Below are 18,407 nucleotides of genomic sequence, written 5' to 3' on the forward strand. Positions count from 1 at the left end.
AGGACACTGGTCTCTCCAGGGTCTAGCTGAGAGCAATGGAGTCAGACCACCTCAGTCAGAACCGCTCCTCCGGCTGTGTGACTTCATGAAAACGACCCAACCTATCTGGGCCTTGGTTCCTTATCAGTGAAAGGAGAAAATAATACTTTTCTGCAGGGCCAGCTCCTCATTAGGCACAGCAGGCGAAGTCCAGGGGCCCACAGGACTTTCAGGGGCCCATGCACACCTTCTAGTGTCTTTTAAACTCAGAAGGAAAAAAATGAACTTTCAGGATCAGAGAAAATGTCTGAAATATTTTATCACATCAGAAAAAAAAAATAAACATTTTAGGACCTATATAAATCTATTTTGTCTCAAACAGAAAAAACTAAATGTTGAAGAACTTGGCACCTTGTCAAAAGTAATTTTCAGTATTGATATTGTTGTGGTGGGGAGGCTCCACAAAGGCAAAAGGGCCAAGGGCCTGCAGCAGCCGGCACTCGTGACACAGCCTGCCCCCCTCACTGGGCGCCCCTGGGACGCACAGCACACCACGCCTCACGTGCGTGGCCGGGCGGGCACTCCCGACGCTAGCTGCCATCTCCCATCAGGACTCCTGCAGAGAGGGGCCCGACACTGCAGCCACCTGGCAGGTGCACCTTCCCCGATGGCTTTACCTTGATCACATTTAAAATCCCTTCATTGGGGGGCGCCTGGGTGGCTCAGTTGGTTGGGCGACTGCCTTTGGCTCAGGTCGTGATCCTGGAGTCCCGGGATCAAGTCCCGCATCGGGCTCCCTGCTCAGCGGGGAGTCTGCTTCTCCCTCTGACCCTCCCCCCTCTCATGCTCTCTCTATCTCATTCTCTCTCTCAAATAAATAAATAAAATCTTTAAAAAAAAAAAATCCCTCCATTGGTCTCGGGGTCAGTCAGAATGTCCAGATGTCCCTCTTCATTGCCATTCAGTATGTGAAATTTTACTCTCCAAGCTGATGTAAATGGCAAGTCACCATCTTGGACCAGGAGACGTGACACGCTCTGGCTTGTGCAGCCTTCAGAAATCTGAATCCTGTACTGGGAGAGGCAATCATCATGTCCACGCCATGGGGATAAAGACACACAACTGAAAAAGAAAGCAAGACAGAAAATGTAAGTCCCTAGCACAAGAACATAGATATATGCTATTGAACTTGACCTCAAGCAATCTGAAGCTCTGTCCGACCCATCACAACAAGCATCTGTTCCTTCTCCCTGTGACTCGTGTCTACAGCCGAATAACTTTAAAAGTCCTCTTAAATCCAACTCAGTGCACTATTTTTCTAAGAATCTTTAAAATAATAATGCACATCCTAGTTTATGCTGCTAAAAAAACCTAACTCTTCTAAAATAGAACTCCTATGGTAACTTAGATTAAGACAATCATTTTTCTAACACATATAGATCTTTAGCTTGTTACTCAGTGCTTTTGGCGACAAGATAATTTCTCTTTGACGAGTACATGGAAATAGGGTTTATTTTCCTTAGTTTTGAGAGCAGAGCTTTTTACTAAGCCAGAGAAGGATTTCAAAACAAGGTTCGATATGTTTCAGTTATTCTGTACTGTTTGGTGAGGTGTTTTCATTTGAAAACAATTCAGCTTTTCTCTATATAATTTTTTTTAAGATTTTTTTTGAGTAGGCTCCATGCCCAGCATGGAGCCCAACGTGGGGCCTGAACTCACAACCCTGAGATCAAGACATGAGCAGAGATTACGAGTCGGACACAACCGACTGAGCCACCCATGCACCCCTTGTCTATACAATTTTTAAAATTTTTTTCAAACGATACTTTTTGAAAATAATTGTAGCATTTATTAATATTCAACAAAGGCTCCAATGTGCCAGATTCTGTCTTAGGTGCTGTGAACAGGATGGGCAAAACTCCATCCCCAGGGAGCAGATGATTAAGTGTGTGTGTGTGTGTGTGTGTGTGTGTGTGTGTGTGTGTGTTGGGTAGGGACAGGGAGGAGGGGGTGGATGCTGTGTTGGGGATTGAACTAGGTCGTCGGGAAAGGCCTCACTGAGAGAGGTCAGGAGAAAGACAGAAGTAAAATGCATATTTTTCTTTCAAAAAATGCATATGAGAGAGCAAAAAATATAAAATAGGAAACAAATCCTGAGTGTTTTTAGCAATCTTGCGTATCTCAAGTGGTGTGGCATTTCCAAATGATCTGGAATGTGGGTTTCAGTGCTTTCTTCAAGCATGCAGATTGGTAGCATCTGAATTCCCATGTGGAACCCTGTATATAAATCCGGTGATCTGAGAAAGGCTCAGCCAGAGCCCACCTGCTCATCTTCCCTATTCTAGAACTCCAGATGTTGTGGAAAAGCTCAGGTCTAGATTCTCACCCGGGGGCAAACCTGCCCCCCAGGGGACATTGGGCAATGTCTGCCGACATTTTTGGCTGTCACCCCTGGGAGGTGCCCGTGGTATGTAGTGGGTGCAGGTCAGGGATGCTGCTAAACATCCTACGGTGCACTGGCCTGCCTCCCCTGATCCTACAACAATGAATTTCCCATCCCCCGTCAATTGTGTGCAACTGAGAAACCTCCATGTAGAGTGAGCACGGATTCTCTATCTTCCCTGTGCCTCGGCTTCCTCGTCTGTAAGACAGAAATCATGCGTGAGTCCCAGCAATTCAAAATGAAATCATGCACGTGAAAGCTCTGAGCACAGTTTCTGGCACAAAACAGCAAAAAAACGTAAGCTCGCAAGTCTATTATTAAATGATTCTATATCAGGTTGGTTGATGTCTTCATCTAGTTTAAGTGATCTTGGAGAATGACATGTATCTTGGGCGTTATGGAGAATTCCCTCAGCAAAACTGAGCCTAGAATTTGGGGCCGTTTATGCAAGGCCGTGGCGTCTGAGGAGGCCCAGGTGTCTTACGTTCTCCTGGGTAAACGTGGGCCTGTGGTTGTTGCCTTCATGCACGTTCACATGAACCGAGGCCGTGGATGTCAAGGGAGGTTCTCCGAAATCCTTCGCTCCAACTAGTAGTGTAAACCACGGAGCAGTCTATGTGGGAAGGAAAAGAACAGTCAAGCCCTTCAAATACAGCAAAGGGAAGTATTAATAAAGTAATAATGCATTATAGCAATTTCAATAGCAAGTCCAGCCACAGAGGGTTTTCCACTACAAACATAAATCCTAAGTCTGGGGCTCCAAGATAGAGAACACATTTCACTTTTTAAAAATAATAAAATCAACATAACCTCATAATCTAAGCATCCTGAGAGTTGTATTTCTCCACTAATATGGTCAATCTGGAAGCCACTTTCTTTCAGTGACGGTGTTTGAGAAATAAGGAAATAAAGGACTTGAGAATTTGGAGTATTTTCTTCATCCAAATCAACTGTTAACATCTGGAAAATGGGTTGACCTGGAAAGAATTGTTTTAACAGTTACTATTGACCAAAAGCAGCAGATGATTCTTTGCTAAATGACATTAAGGCATCCACCAGAATGGACTGAATATTTAAATATAAAATCAAATTATAGACATACTATAAAAACTAAAAAGGAATATTTAAATAGTCACAAGAACTTTCTTTTTTTTTTTTTTAAGATTTTATTTATTTACTTGAGAGAGAGAGAAAGAGTATATATAGGGGGAGAGGGAGAAGCAGGCTTCCCGCCTAGCAGGGAGGCGGACACAGGGCTCAATCCCAAAACCCTGAGATCATGACCTGAGCCAAAGGCAGACACTTAACTGAATGAGCCACCCAGGCACCCCTAAATAGTCACAAGAACTTTCTAATCACGATTGCAAATGCAGAAGACATAAAGGAGAGAATTGATAGATCAGACAGATTTTTAAAGGTGTGCCAAGAAGAACTATATAGACAAAATTTAAAAAGAAATGATAAACCAGGAAAACATTTAAAATATATATGGCAGACATAAACATTCTTAATACAGAATGAGAAGGTTAAAATCAAGAAGAAAAATGACAAGCACAGGGACAGAAATGGACCAAGAAAGGAACAAGTATCTGGTACACAGAAATGGACAAGAAACCTATCAACATATGCAAGCACTTAATAATCAAAGATGAACCCCGTGCCAGGCCCCCCAGATGTTGCCAGTAGGTGAGTAAAGCGGAACACTTAAATTGTATGTGCAGTCAGAACCAGCCATTCTACTCTTGTAAATTATGCCAAGTAGATAATGCTTCAGTGGACACAGATTTAGCTCAAATGTGTTCACTGAAGCATATTTTGTGAAGATAACAAAAAGTGGGCATGGCACACAAATGTCTAACAATAGGAGATTCGTTAAGAAACCTTAAAGCACATCCATGAAATAAAATATTACACAGTAGGATGCTGTAGGAAAACACTTTTAGGTTACAAACAGTAAATTTGCTGTTTTAGAAAAGAAAATTCATAAATATACACATATGAAAAAGCACACCCATACATTTGTAAATATTTATTATATACCCCTATATATTTTGCACTATGATAAAAATGCATTGGTAATTATATATAAAATCAGGGAATATATATACACATAGATAAATACACAGCGTGTGTACATGCACACACATACAAAATTCAAAGAAAAAAAGAATATAAACTAAAACATTAATGGTACTTAATCTCTAATTGGAAGTATAAAATAAGCTTTCTAGTTCAGTCTTAATTTCTTGGAATTTTCCAAATTTTCTGAAGACTACTTTGTGAAATAAATAATGTTTTTCTGTTATTAAAATAGATGCACATTCTAGTGAGAGTGGTTTGGATTTAAAGACTCACAGAATCTATAGCTCAGGAACTTTAGATGTCATCTCGTTGCCATTTTACAGGTGAGAAATTTACAGAGATATTCAGGAAGGCACCGTTCAGCTCTGCCTTTCTCCCTCAGTGCATCTGACCTACTTTAGATTGGTCTTTACATATCAGCTCTTGCAACAGACACAATTTCCACCTCATTTTATTGCCAATACAAAACGATACTTACAGACCTCCAAGCATTCTGCTCAAAACCAGAGCCTGCCACCTTCGGGATGAGAAGAATAAAATTTCTCCCTAAAGACAACGAGGATCCGGCACCACAATATGGAAGCAGATGGACCAGAGGGGACCAGAGGGGAGAGGAAGCCCCCACACTCCCGCCGCACGCACCTGCAGGGTAGTGCTCCTTCACACTGGTGTTGAATTCCTTCTCGGGGAACTGGGGTGCGTGATTGTTCACATCGCTGATCCTAATGTTGAAAATCAAGGAATTATCCATGACCTTTCTTGTTAAGCGATCCACAACATCAAAATAAATCTAGGAAGCAGAGAACTGTGTTAATGTTGCAGGATCGTTTACTTGATGGCACGATATATGTTCACGTCATTGCACGGTTTGCATCCTCTCCTGCATCAGCTGGGAAGTTTCTGAGGGCAGGGATCTCATCGCTGTCCTTCACCTCGTGACCCCAGGGACTGACCACAGTGCTGGCTCAGACAAGGCACTTAGTGAACATTCGTTATGATCAGGTTCTAATCTCAGTTTCTCTACCCGGGTGAAACATAGCCAGGTTGCTCAGGAGCCTCAGTTTCTGCTGTCGGTGCTGTCATGAGAAATACAGACTGCTAACCAACACTCCTGAGACGCTGCAGAGGGCAGACCCTTGAACGTTTCAGGGAAAGGGAACACTGAAAGTAACTAGCCCAGCTGCTGCCATGTTGTGGGTTCTTCAGTGGTTGGGGACGTCACTTCTGTACTTGAAGAAGGAGGGTTCGCTCGTCTCAAACATGCAGCGGGAAGTCTTTCCTCTCAAAAGCTCTCAAAGCAATACTTTAGGCTTCTTGCTTTAGTCCCTTAAGAACTTTAAAAAAAGGAGCAAATCGGGCCGCCTGGGTGGCTCAGTTGGTTAGGCATCAGACTCTTGATTTCAGCTTAGGACACAATCTCAGGGTCATGGGATCCAGCCCTTTGTGGGGCTCTGTGCTCAGCTTTGAGTCTGCTTGCGATTCTCTCTCTTTGCCCCTCCTCTCTGTCTCTGTCTCTCTCTCTAAAATAAATAAATAAATCTTTAAAAAGGAGCAAATTAGGGGCACCTGGGTGGCTCAGTCATTGGGCGTCTGCCTTCGGCTCAGGTCATGATCCCAGGGTCCTCGGATTGAGCCCCGCATCGGGCTCCCTGCTCAGCAGGAAGTCTGCTTCTCCCTCTCCCACTCCCCCTGCTTGTGTTTCTGCTCTCTCTCTCTGTCAAATAAATAAATAAAATCTTTAAAAATAAATAAATAAAATAAAAAGGGAGCAAATTAAACTCAGAAAGAAGGAAATAATAAACACATATATCAATAAAGTTCAAAATAGCGAAACACAGTCAACAAAACCAAAAGCTAGTTTGCCTTCCCGTATAAAGTTTGGGATCAGCTTGTTGAGATCTATGAAAAGTTCTGCAAGTCTTTTGATTAGTTTTGAGCAGAATTTATAGATAAATTTGGGAAGAATTATTCCTTTAATATTCAATCTTTCAGTCCATAAATACAGTCTGTCTTTTCATCCAGTTAGGTTTTCCTTGGTTTCTTTCATTAGTATTTTATAGTTTCGAGTAAAGAGATCCTGCACAGATTTTAGACTTATGCCTAAGCACTTCATTTGTTTTGGTAATATTATAAATGATATTGTTTTTAAAACATTGATTTCCAATTATTCATTGCTAGTGTATAGAAATACAATTGATTTTTATATATTAACTTTATTTCCTGGGACCTTGCTAAAATTGATTTTCAAATGTTAAAAATAGGCAAAAGGGGCGCCTGGGTGGCTCAGTTGGTTAAGCGACTGCCTTTGGCTCAGGTCATGATCCTGGAGTCCCGGGATCGAGTCCCGCGTCGGGCTCCCTGCTCATCGGGGAGTCTGCCTCTCTCTCTGACCCTCCCCCCTCTCGTGCTCTCTCTCTCTATCTCATTCTCTCTCTCAAATAAATAAATAAAATCTTAAAAAAAATAGGCAAAGGATTTGAACAAATATCTCTTTCTCCAAAGATATACAGATGGCAAATAATTCCTCATTCCTTTGGCGGTTTCTTACAAAACTAAACATCCTCTTACCATGCAAATCAGCAATGATGTTCCTTGGTATTTATGCAAAAGAGTTGAAAACTTATGACCACACAAAAACCTGCACACAGTTGTCTAAAATGGATTTATTCATAATCATCAAACATTGAAGCAACCAAGATGTCCTTCACAAGGTGAACGGATAAACTGTGGTCCATCCAGACAGTGGAATATTATTCAGCACTAAAAAGACATGGGGGGAATCTTCAGTGCACATTGCTAAGTGAGAGACACCAATCTGAACTGGCCGTATACACACCATATGATTCCAACCATATGACATCCTGGAAAAGGCAAACGTATGGAGATAGCAGAAGGATCACAGTTGCCGAGGGCTCAGGAAAGAGGGATGGTTGGATAATGGGGAGCACAGGGGAGTTTTAGGGCAGTGAAAATACTCTATGTGGTACTATAAGGGTGGATACATGTCATATACAATTTGTCCAAACCCATAGAATGTGTAGCACCGAAAGCGAGCCCTAATGTGAACTATGGGCTTTGTTAATAATAATGTATCGTATTGGCTCATCCACTGTCATAAACGTACTGCACAAATGTGCGACGTTAACAAGAGAGGAAACTGGGGGGGGAGGGAAAGAGGGGGAGCAGACACCCTGTACTTTCCACTCTCCTCTTCTGTCAACCTAAAACAATTCTAGAATAAAGTCTATTAATTTTAAAAAGTCCCTACTTATAAAATAAAAAGTGGGCAACCATATATATTATTTATTTTTGTTTTTCTAAATATGGAATGCTTCACAAATTTGCCTGCCATCCTTGTGCAAGGGGACATCCTAATCTTCTCTGTATCGTTCCAGTTTTAGTCTACATGCTGCCAAAGTGAGCACCATATATATATATATATATATATATATATATATATTTAAAAAAAGAATTATCTATTTCTTTGACAGAGAGAGAGCCAGAGGTGGGAGAGGCAAAGGGAGAGCGAGAGCTGAGTGCAGAACCTGACATGGGGCTCGATCCCAGGACCTTGAGATCATGACCTGAGCCGAAATCAAGAGTCAGATGCTTAACCAACTGAGCCACCCAATATATATAATATATGTTATATATATTATATATTGTTGGCACCCCAACATATATACTATATTATATATAATATATATATTAAAATAAGTCTAATATGACATTGCCACTGAATCTCTGTTGCTCTAGGATAAACAGTGATTTTATTTGTTGAAAGCTGAAGAGATTGTGGGGAGTCAGCGCTGAGACAGAAGGAGTTCGGAGTCCCAGAAAAAGGAGTGGGAAGGGTGACATCGCGCGGAGGAGCTCTCCGCTCTGGGAACAATGCTTTCTCAAGGGTTGTCTGCTTGCAGGTACAGAGCCCTGCTGGGGGGACACTGAGCAAGCACGGGGTTTACTCCAGGAGAAGCAGCTTCAGTGAGGCCCAGGACCGAGCTCCTACATAGATCACCTCCTTCCTGCCTCACAGAAGCCTTAGAGGGAGGCATTCTTGGTGCCCTACTGTGGACCACGGAGAGGTTCCATGGCTGTCCACTCAGTGCAGCCCAGATTCAAGTCCAAGTAGATGTAGACTTGACTACACCATCACTCCCCTCCACAGCCACCCAGAGCCCACAGCAGGCAGCTTCACCAGCCGGGGGTCTTAGCACCTTGCCAGCTTCAGGCAGAAATCTCTCCTTTCCCCAGAGCCCACAAGATCTCCACTGCACCCACCTCCCTGGGCCTCTTTCCTGCAGACTTGTTGGCATCCACTCATCAGCTTCCACCATGGTGGTCCCACCAGCTGTCCTCCAGTGGTGGCCTGGGCCCCAGGCTCTCCAGGTTCAGCTGTCTCCTCTTCACTGCACTGGTCTGCTCCTGGGAGTCCAACATACATTTTGAAATTTCTGTTCAAGCAAATTGGCTTTCTCCCACACCATTTCCACATGCTCTTCTATAATTTATGACTGCGCGGGCATCTCTGCTCCCTAATCCCGCAGACTTCTGGCCCCAACACAGCGCCAACTGTAATCCTTCCACTTAAAAATAAGAACCCCATGTTTGTTTTGTTTATTATTTTATATTCCATTTATTATCCTAAAAGCTACATCAGAGATCGTCAGTTCTGTTAGATGCCTGAGAGGCGTAAGTGCTGTTTATTCTTTGGCAAGATGCTAAGAATTTCGGGGACTCAGAATTGCAATGGAGAAAATAAATGTCATGGATATTTTCTGCACTTGGAAACGGTTTTCAGCCTTTTGTTACAGCCTTAAGATTTAGATCCTTGGGTGACACACCACAGTGCGGTGACATGATGGAGGGGCATATGACCACTGAAATGGCACATGCAGGATATGTACTCTTAGTCACAGACAAGCACACGGGAGTACCTTAAATGCCAAACACACAGACAAAGTCACTTGTATGCATAGGTTTCAAGTAGGCAAAGATGAGTGCATTGGCATAAAGATCCACAAGTGATGATTTTGAGGAATATAAAAGAATGACTTGGGTGCCTGGGTGGCTCAGTCGTTAAGCGTCTGCCTTCAGCTCAGGTCATGGTCCCAGGGTCCTGGGATCGAGCCCCGCATCGGGCTCCCTGCTCGGCGGGAAACCTGCTTCTCCCTCTCCCACTCCCCCTGCTTGTGTTCCCCCTCTCGCTGTGTCTCTCTCTGTCAAATAAATAAATAAAATCTTAAAAAAAAAAGAATGACTTTCCTGAGTGTATTTGTATCCGATGAAATTGAGCATATTTTGATATAAACAGACGAGACTCCTACACAGAAAAAGTCAGACTTTTCCCCTTTCCAGCTGTGTCTTAAATCTTCCAGCAATTCTCAGCTGGTGACACTGCATTCTTTGCAGGCTTACGGAATTAACAAGAAGTCAGCCCTCCCCACCCCACCCCCACCTCCCAAACACAAGTTTTTATATGTTTTGGCTAATTCTCGTGACTCCTTCACTCTTCCCCAAGAACACAGCAGTGCTACTGGGAATGCCTTTTGGCCAACCCTCGGGCTGACTTCGTTTCTAATACATCCTGGCTTTATGCGCGGCCAAAACCCGGTAGCAAGCATCCTTCTGCAGAAGCAGGTGGCTGAGCCTGAAGGCCTGGCCTGTGTGGTGTTTCTGTGACTCCTGCTTAGCCCACTTTTCACAGCTGGTAATCCTTCTCATCAGCCTGTTTCTTGTCTTCCTAGCAAGTATGGTAACCCCTGCTTGCTAGTTTCCTATATCTGCTGCAACAACCAGGTGCCTTACAACAAAATGTGTTCTCTCACGCTTCTGGAAACTAGAACAGGCTTGGTTTCCTCTGGAGACTCTGAGCCTCTCCCCCAGCTGCTGGGGGCTGCCAGCAATCCTGGTGTCCCCCGCCTACAGATGTATCACACCCGTCTCTGTCTCCAGCCTTCTCCCCTCTGTCCTCTGTGTCCAAATCCCCCTCCCTTTATAAGGATGCCAGTCACCCTAATCCAGTATGACCTCACCTTAATTTGATGACATCTACAAAGACCCTATATCCCAATAAGGTCATATTCACAGGTACCAGGGGTAGGACTTGAACCCATCTTTTTGGAAGGCACAATTCAACCCACAACACCCTGGAAGCAGAGACTACATTCTGCTGTGCTCATTCATTCATGGAACATAATTGACTGAAAACCCACAACGTGCAGAGCCCTATTCCTGACTCGGGGGAAATGCGTTCTAGTGGGGAGATTGACCACCCACAGAGAACCAAACACATTTCAGGCATACAGTTCAGGTGGTGAGAAGTAATAAGGAGACAGTAAACCAGGGACATGAGACGAGCCACGGGTGGGGGCACACCTCCAAATCCCCACCCTGTCTTCCCTCGTGGAAGTTCACAGTCAAATGACGGGCTAGCTAGCAAGTGATTGTAGAGTTTGGTGTAAAACGACGGCTGTGATAACGGTTGGGGGGATCAGGTCTCGGGCTTGAGCTCACCCAGCAGGTCCAAACACAAGGTTTGGAAATCCTGACGGGGCAGGACCCATGGGGAGGCCACTCATGTTCCCACATTTTTCCCGCTTGCTCTAACTGTTCCCTGGGACCTCTGTGTGACATGCCAAGCTTTTCCACTTGGGCCTCATGTGTCAGAAAACACTCTCATGGATTTTGCTTAGGCATTATCAGCTTCCAGCAAAAAGTCCCATATTAAACCTCGTGAAAGCCAACCCTTGAAATGTCAGTGAAGTTGTTAAAAGCAAACAACAGCAACCAAACAACAACAAAACAAAGACCACAAGCACGAAATGTTTTGCTCCGTCCTTGCACGAGTCACCCCCACTACTATCTGTCCCGGACCCTCTGGACCCTCCGCACTCAGCACGTGGCAGCCAAGGGCCAGCGCAGCACCCTCTCCTGGGAGCTGGCTGGAGATGCAGAGTCTCGGGCTCCACCCTGACTTACGGAAACAAATCTGCATTTTTACAAGATCCCTTGGTGATCTGTTTGCTCACTCAAGATTTAGCAGGGCTGCCCAGGGTCCCCTCACATCGCTCTATGTTCCTTCTGTCTAACAGACATTGCACATTCACTAGATGAGGCAGGGGTTTATGTGAATATAGTGAAGACCTGCAGAGTCATCTCTGCATGACTTCTGGAATTTGGGGAGAATTTCTCCCTGCTTAAAAACTAGAGATTCAGAGCCTATCAATGAGTTAAGGGCATCCATTTTATTATGTATATAAATATTTTGAGGTCATTGGAGAAAAGGTATATAAATTACTTCTTTGAGGTGTTCTTTCCCACCCTGAAGAAGTTAATGTACCACGAAGCAGGCCCGAGAACCAAGCTCAGTTCCCAGCAGGAGTCAAAACAACAAAGGCTATATAGCATCCTGAGCATCCCCTATAAGGTGAGGCTGGTAGCCTAATACACCACCATGGCTTAGGCATTTTACTTTATCGCTTCCTTTCCTGGTTTTGAACCTGGATTTCAAATTCAGAGTAGACCATGGTGTTGGGGTTAGGAGATCCTAAAGAACATGGGGAGTCACAAGAACAAACCAACACCGGTACGTAATTGCTTGTTCATCAGGTGTTAGGCAACTGTGGGGTCTGCTTGTAGCTTCTGTCCACACATTTCAACTGTGACTCAAAACCAAATTAGGCCATTTTATAAACATCCTATAGCCCTATCCCCAAATGCTTTCGGATATCCAGATGGTGCTGGGAATCCGGTCATTAGAAGGAAGATCTAGTGGCTCACATACATCATCACAGAGTCCAGAACTTTAAAAGAACGTTACAAAATTAGCCTCCCTGCTCATGCATGCTTTTAAAGCTTGCCACAGCGTGTAATGTGCAGTCTCCCACGGCATGGCACGTGGGCAGCTTAACTAATGCTTGCCAAATACAATAGTCCCGCAACAACTTTACAATAAATCCAAGCTGAGAATATATCAGATGTTAGGTACCGTAAAAGATGGTGTTGTCTCTCGATCGACAGGGCGGTGAACATACACTCATCCATTCCTGTGATCTTCTACAGAAAACAAACCAATCTCCGGATATTCATCCACACCAGGTCCACTGATTAAATATATTAATGACATGTTATGAGACACATCATTGAACAGCTACAAGGGAAAAAACAATGGGGGGGGGGAGAAGAGAATGAGAATAAACCACAAGGCATGCCAAATATCCAGGCTAGGATTCAAGGTATTTTTAAAGCACCACACCTCGCAATCGCTCATCTGAGGGTTTATCCAAAAGAAACAGACATGCAAAGAGGCGGGAATGAGGTTTGTCACAGGGAACAAGTGGGAAGAACGCACATGTCCTTCCCAAGGGAAAGAATCCTAGTGCAGTACCCCCTTCATGGGGCAGGGGCCCCCAGTCTTTAGGACTTACAGGCTTTGCCCCACAAAGGGGGCCATGCCTCACTGGGAAACCAGAAAGGCAACTTGCAGACGATAGATGTAGTGCGAACCCATGTTGTCAATATGGACTCACCTTGGTCAGACTATAGAGAAATATCTGAAAGAGTACACACCGATGTGTTAATACAGGTGATCCCTTCAGGGAGAGAGGAGGAACCCTCGCGCGGCTAACATTTAGAAAGGGCTTAGAATGAGCCATGCCTTACTTGCCCTAGCCTATTTAATCTTTAACACAACCCTATAATGTAGGTACTGTCGTTGACAGCACCGCGTGGTGGGGAAACAGCAAGGATATGGGACTCCTGGAGGCAGCAAGGGTGTGTTGCGTCTGCGGTATGAGCCCACCGCGTCCCCCAGACTCTTAGGAGTAGATCATTTCAACCACTGAGCCTTGAAAACTTTCTGTATTTTTTTTATAGCAGGCATCTACTATTTTTATAAACACTGCAAAAATATAAATTATTTTAATTTCTTTGTCCAGAAATCGTTGGATGTCAATGCTGTAGGGATCTAGTCACTCAGCATGTAATTCACAGGTCCATCGGGTCAGGAGTGTCATGGAAAGAATGACATGGCCACGTGCAAAAATTCCAGCATCCCAACATGATCACGTGACGGCTTCGACCTCAGAGGGAGGGAGACGACAGGGAGTGGGGGGACTGTGGGAAACTCAAGCCCCATCCAGTTGTTGCCATGTGGGAACGTAGGCTCCCTGTGGGCAGATCTTCCAACTTTCAGAAAGCCGCTAGAAGTACAGAATTTCTACTACAATCGTCCTGTCGTTTCCATCTCCTTGTGGTAAAATACACACAACATAAAGTTTACTACCTTCCTCATTTTGAAGTGTGCATTCAGGCGGGACTAAGCACACTCACACTGTTGGGTGACCACCACCACCATCCGTGACCAGACCTCGTGTCATCTTATCAAACTGACGCTCTGTCCCCCTCACACAATAAGCCCTCATGACCTCCTCCCTGCCAGCCCTGGCAGCCCAGCTTTGCTTTTCCTATTTATTTATTTTTTTAATCTCCCTTCTGCCCCCACCTCCCAGTCTCTGGTAACCACCATCTCCTTATTTTTAAATAATACGCTTGCATGGGCCAAATAAAGCAGGGCTTGTCCCATGGGACTGATGTTCTTGGCACACGCTCACATGAAGTGACTTGCCCGAAGCCCCCCAGTCAGGTAGAGGTAGAGTGGGTTCTAGAACCCAGGGCAGCATTCCTCCTCCCACGGCACTCCCTGGCCTCCCGAGCACGTAGCCCTTCAAGACTCGGTCCTCCTGCCAAAGGGGGCGTGCCTAGTCAGAGAGGGTGGCGGGGGCCTTCCTCACCTCCCCAGCAAGTTTGGGAAAGGGTCCTTGATCGTCCTCCTCCAGTTCCAGGGTGGTAATAACCCGTCTTCTCTTGGATCGCCATAGGGGCCGGTGGCTGTCTCCCTGAAATTATAGCGACAACCACGAGGATGATGGTGACATCGATGTAGCAGGCACGGACGGGCACTTGATTATATCCCCTGTCCTCACAACAGCCTCCAATGCTTAGATATTAAAAGTGCCTGTTCTCCTGACAACTATAGAGGTGTTTCTAGACTTTGGGGCATGGGCCGCCCACTGATTTTACACGGATCCTGAGGTCTTTAGGGGCTATGCAGACATAACATTAGAGATCATTGCCTACTGTGTGCTCACATCTGTGCTTTGACAGACACGCACACGGTTGCTGAGTGAATGAGAAAGTTACTCCCTGCTATTTCCCTCTGTCGTTCTGAAATAGTCCATGAGAATGTCTCCATTCAGTGCTGATAGGTCTTTAATGCCTCTTCATCTACTACTCTCACTTTTAACAGGAAGAGACTCAGACCCAGACATTAGGCTCAGAGATTTGTCAGGCGAGAGACCAGAGATAGAGTTTAACCATCTATTTATTCCAAGCAAAGCTGCTTTCTAGCCACGTTAATTTTTATCCACAAACATGTAAGCCTTTTTAAAAATTATAGTTGACTCTTGAACTATGCGAGGTTGGGGCACTGCCCCCTGGGGTAGCCAAAAATCCCTGTATAACCTTTGACTTCTCCAAAACTTAACTACTAACAGCCTATTTTTCACTGGAAGCCTTATTGATAGCATGAACAGTCGGTTAACACATACTTTGTATGTTATGTGTATTATATGCCATATTCTTAGTGTAAAGTCAGCTAGAGAAAAGACAATGTCATTAAGAAAATCATAAGAGAAAATACATTCACAGCACTGTCCTGTAAGAAATCTGCATATAAGTGGACCATGCACTTCAAGCCCATGTTGTTCAAAGGTCAACTGTGTTTAAATGAGTTGATGACAAGAACCATGGGAAGGAAGTATTCATAAGGTGGCATGAGCTCATAACAAAGTGTGACTGCCTCCCTGGGCTGTCCAAAGTTCACACACTGGAGGATGTCAAGTTCAATATATTTTAACTCCATAAAGAAGAAAACAGTGTGGAGAAAGCTCTGGGCTAGCGCTGTGTGGCTGATTTCTGACGTTCACAGACTGTTCATATTCTAGTAGACATAAAAGCATCCTCAGGGCGCCTGGGTGGCTCAGTTGGTTGGGCGACTGCCTTTGGCTCAGGTCATGATCCTGGAGTCCCTGGATCGAGTCCCGCGGCGGGCTCCCTGCTCGGCGGGGAGTCTGCTTCTCCCTCTGACCCTCCCCCCTCTCATGTGCTCTCTCTCTCCCTCATTCTCTCTCTCAAATGAATAAATAAAATCTTCTAAAAAAAAAAAAAGCATCCTCTATAATTCTCTAGCAGTCCCTTTAGATTCCAAAAGGCCACATCTAGTTACTAATTTATTTTCTGCAAACTGAACATCGAGCAGATGTTCGATGAAATTGCGATCAAATCTCTGAGTCAAGTGTGATCTCACTTTGTTTATGAAGACAGTGACTTCCAAACCCCACCTTTGTTTGATCAGTAAGAGCATCCTTTTCTTGTTGGAAACTGTTGATGCTGTTGACCTTAAAAATAAAAATGACATGAATTAGTAGGGAATATACTTATCAGACTCAGGTAGAAACTGCCTAAAGACACACAAATCTTCTAGAATGAGAAAAGAGAAAATAAAGAACTTTAATTTCTGGTTCTTGACATCTCAGGTCATGCTTATTGCTTTTCCTCTGCAACTGTAGGAGAAGTAACCAAAAGGATTCTCACAGAGTCCCACCAAGACTAGTGTACATTCAAACCATAGCACACCTGCTGTGACCGCAGGTAGCACAGTGGGAGATCAAACTGTCGGTTCGGGATGATTTTATATCACGGGTCATGTGCAGAATAGCACCAAACGTAACTGGTGGAGAGGTTCAAGTGGGCTTTTCTGCCTGTTTCTTCTTTTACTTTTTCCTTATTTTTAGACTTTATCTTATAATAATAAAACACTTTTATTGGTACTTTTCATTTATATAATGATTTACATCGAGAATTATTTATTTATAATTTACATCTCAACGAACTGCCACCGCCCCCGAAAAGAGTCACACATGTACAGTGAAGCTGTTGGAACAGACAGATTGTGCAGAGTATGTCACAGCCAACACTGAACGAGCGTGTGTGTGTGTGCGCGTGTGTAGACACCTACGGCTCTAGTCCACTCAGTTTCACTACCATATAGCATTTCACTACACGAACAGAGGACAATTCATTTGTTCATTCTCCTGGGGATGGTTATTTAGATTACTTCCAGTTGTTTGCCATCACTTACAGAGAAATGCCATGGTAATAAACATCCATATGCATAGAGAACATTTCTGTGGAGCAGGAACTTCCCAAGTGTGGTCCGCTGGGGTCCCTGATGCTACCAGAGCGATGCAGCAGTAAAGGTCCCTGATGTTCCTGCCCTGCGTCACTGGGATGCGCATTTGTAGGACTCTGCGCGACTAGGTGAGAAGTATGTGCGAAACCCCAGGTGGCACAGTGGAGTAGAGAGTCTCAACGAAAGCACGTGGGTGATCCTCGGAGTCGCTAGCTGAACAGGCCACTTTTTTTTTAACCTTTTTAAAAATTTTTTTAATTAACATATAATGTATTATTTGTTTCGGGGGTACAGGTCTGTGATTCGTCAGTCTTACACAATTCACAGTGCTCATCATAGTACATACCCTCCCCAATGTCTGTCACCCAGCCCCCCCATCCCTCCCACTCCCCTCCACTCCAGCAACCCACAGTTTGTTTCCTGAGATTAAAAGTCTCTTACGGTTTGTCTCCCTCTCTGGTTTCATCTTGTTTCATTTTTTCCTCCCTTCCCCTATGATCCTCTGCCTTGTTTCTCAAATTCCTTATATCAATGAGATCATATGATAATTGTCTTTCTCTGATTGACTTATTTCGCTTAGCATAATACCCTCTAGTTCCATCCACATTGTTGCAAATGGCAAGATTTCCTTTTTTGATGGCTGCATAATATTCCATTGTGTATATATTCCACATCTTCTTTATCCATTCATCTGTCGATGGACATCTTGGCTCTACCATGGTGTGGCTATTGTGGACATTGCTGCTACAAACATTGGGGTGCATGTGCCCCCTTGGATCACTACATTTGTATCTTTGGGGTAAAGAGTAGTGCAATTGCTGGGTCATAGGGTAGCTCTATTTTCAACTTTTTGAGGAACCTCCATACTGTTTTCCAGATTGGCTATACCAGCTTGCTTTCCCACCAACAGTGTAGGAGGGTTCCCCTTTCTCTGCATCCTCGCCAACATCTGTCATTTCCTGACTTGTTAATTCTAGCCATTCTGACTGGTGTGAGGTGGTATCTCATTGAGGTATTGATTTGTATTTCCCTGATGATGAGTGAGGTTGAGCACTTTTTCATGTGTCTGTTGGCCATTTGGATGTCTTCTTTGGAAAAATGTCTGTTCATGTCTTCTGCCCATTTCTTGATTGGATTAGTTCTTTGGTTGTAGAGTTTGATAAGTTCTTTATAGAACTAACCATTCTGTTGGTTGTCTTTTGGTTTTGTTGACTGTTTCCTTTGCTGGGCAAAAGCTTTTTATCTTGATGAAGTCCCAATAGTTCATTTTTGCCCTTGCTTCCCTTGCCTTTGGCAATGTTTCTAGGAAGAAGTTGCTGCGGCTGAGGTCGAAGAGGTTGCTGCCTGTGTTCTCCTCAAGGATTTTGATGGATTCCTGTCTCACATTTAGGTCTTTCATCCATTTTGAGTCTATTTTTGTGTGTGGTGTGAGGAAATGGTCCAGTTTCATTCTTCTGCATGTGGCTGTCCAATTTTCCCAATACCATTTGTTGAAGAGACTGTCTCTTTTCCACTGGACATTCTTTCCTGCTTTGTCGAAGATTAGTTGACCATAGAGTTGAGGGTCCATTTCTGGGCTCTCTATTCTGTTCCACTGATCTATGTGTCTGTTTTTGGCCCAGTACCATACTGTCTTGATGATGACAGCTT

General features: G+C 44.2%; 1 protein-coding gene and 1 non-coding gene across 2 annotated transcripts in view; both read right to left on the reverse strand.

Moving 5' to 3' along the window:
* Positions 1-696: 696 nt before the first annotated feature.
* LOC115941558 (cadherin-like protein 26) overlaps positions 697-18,407 on the reverse strand; it is a 24,121-nt gene continuing 6,410 nt past the window's right edge. Inside the window, 7 exon segments of the mRNA XM_081832254.1 lie at positions 697-1,052; positions 2,907-3,035; positions 3,233-3,399; positions 5,147-5,294; positions 12,495-12,656; positions 14,299-14,403; positions 15,907-15,963. Coding sequence (XP_081688380.1) covers positions 870-1,052; positions 2,907-3,035; positions 3,233-3,399; positions 5,147-5,294; positions 12,495-12,656; positions 14,299-14,403; positions 15,907-15,963 — 951 coding nt within the window. The 3' untranslated portion in view covers positions 697-869.
* On the reverse strand, positions 7,822-7,929 carry LOC115938818 (U6 spliceosomal RNA). The gene has a single exon (XR_004073838.1). It is a non-coding gene; the product is annotated as a U6 spliceosomal RNA (small nuclear RNA).

This window comes from Leptonychotes weddellii, chromosome 10 (assembly GCF_054177405.1).
Source record: "Leptonychotes weddellii isolate Sample4059 chromosome 10, ASM5417740v2, whole genome shotgun sequence".
NCBI classification, from domain to species: Eukaryota; Metazoa; Chordata; class Mammalia; order Carnivora; family Phocidae; genus Leptonychotes; species Leptonychotes weddellii.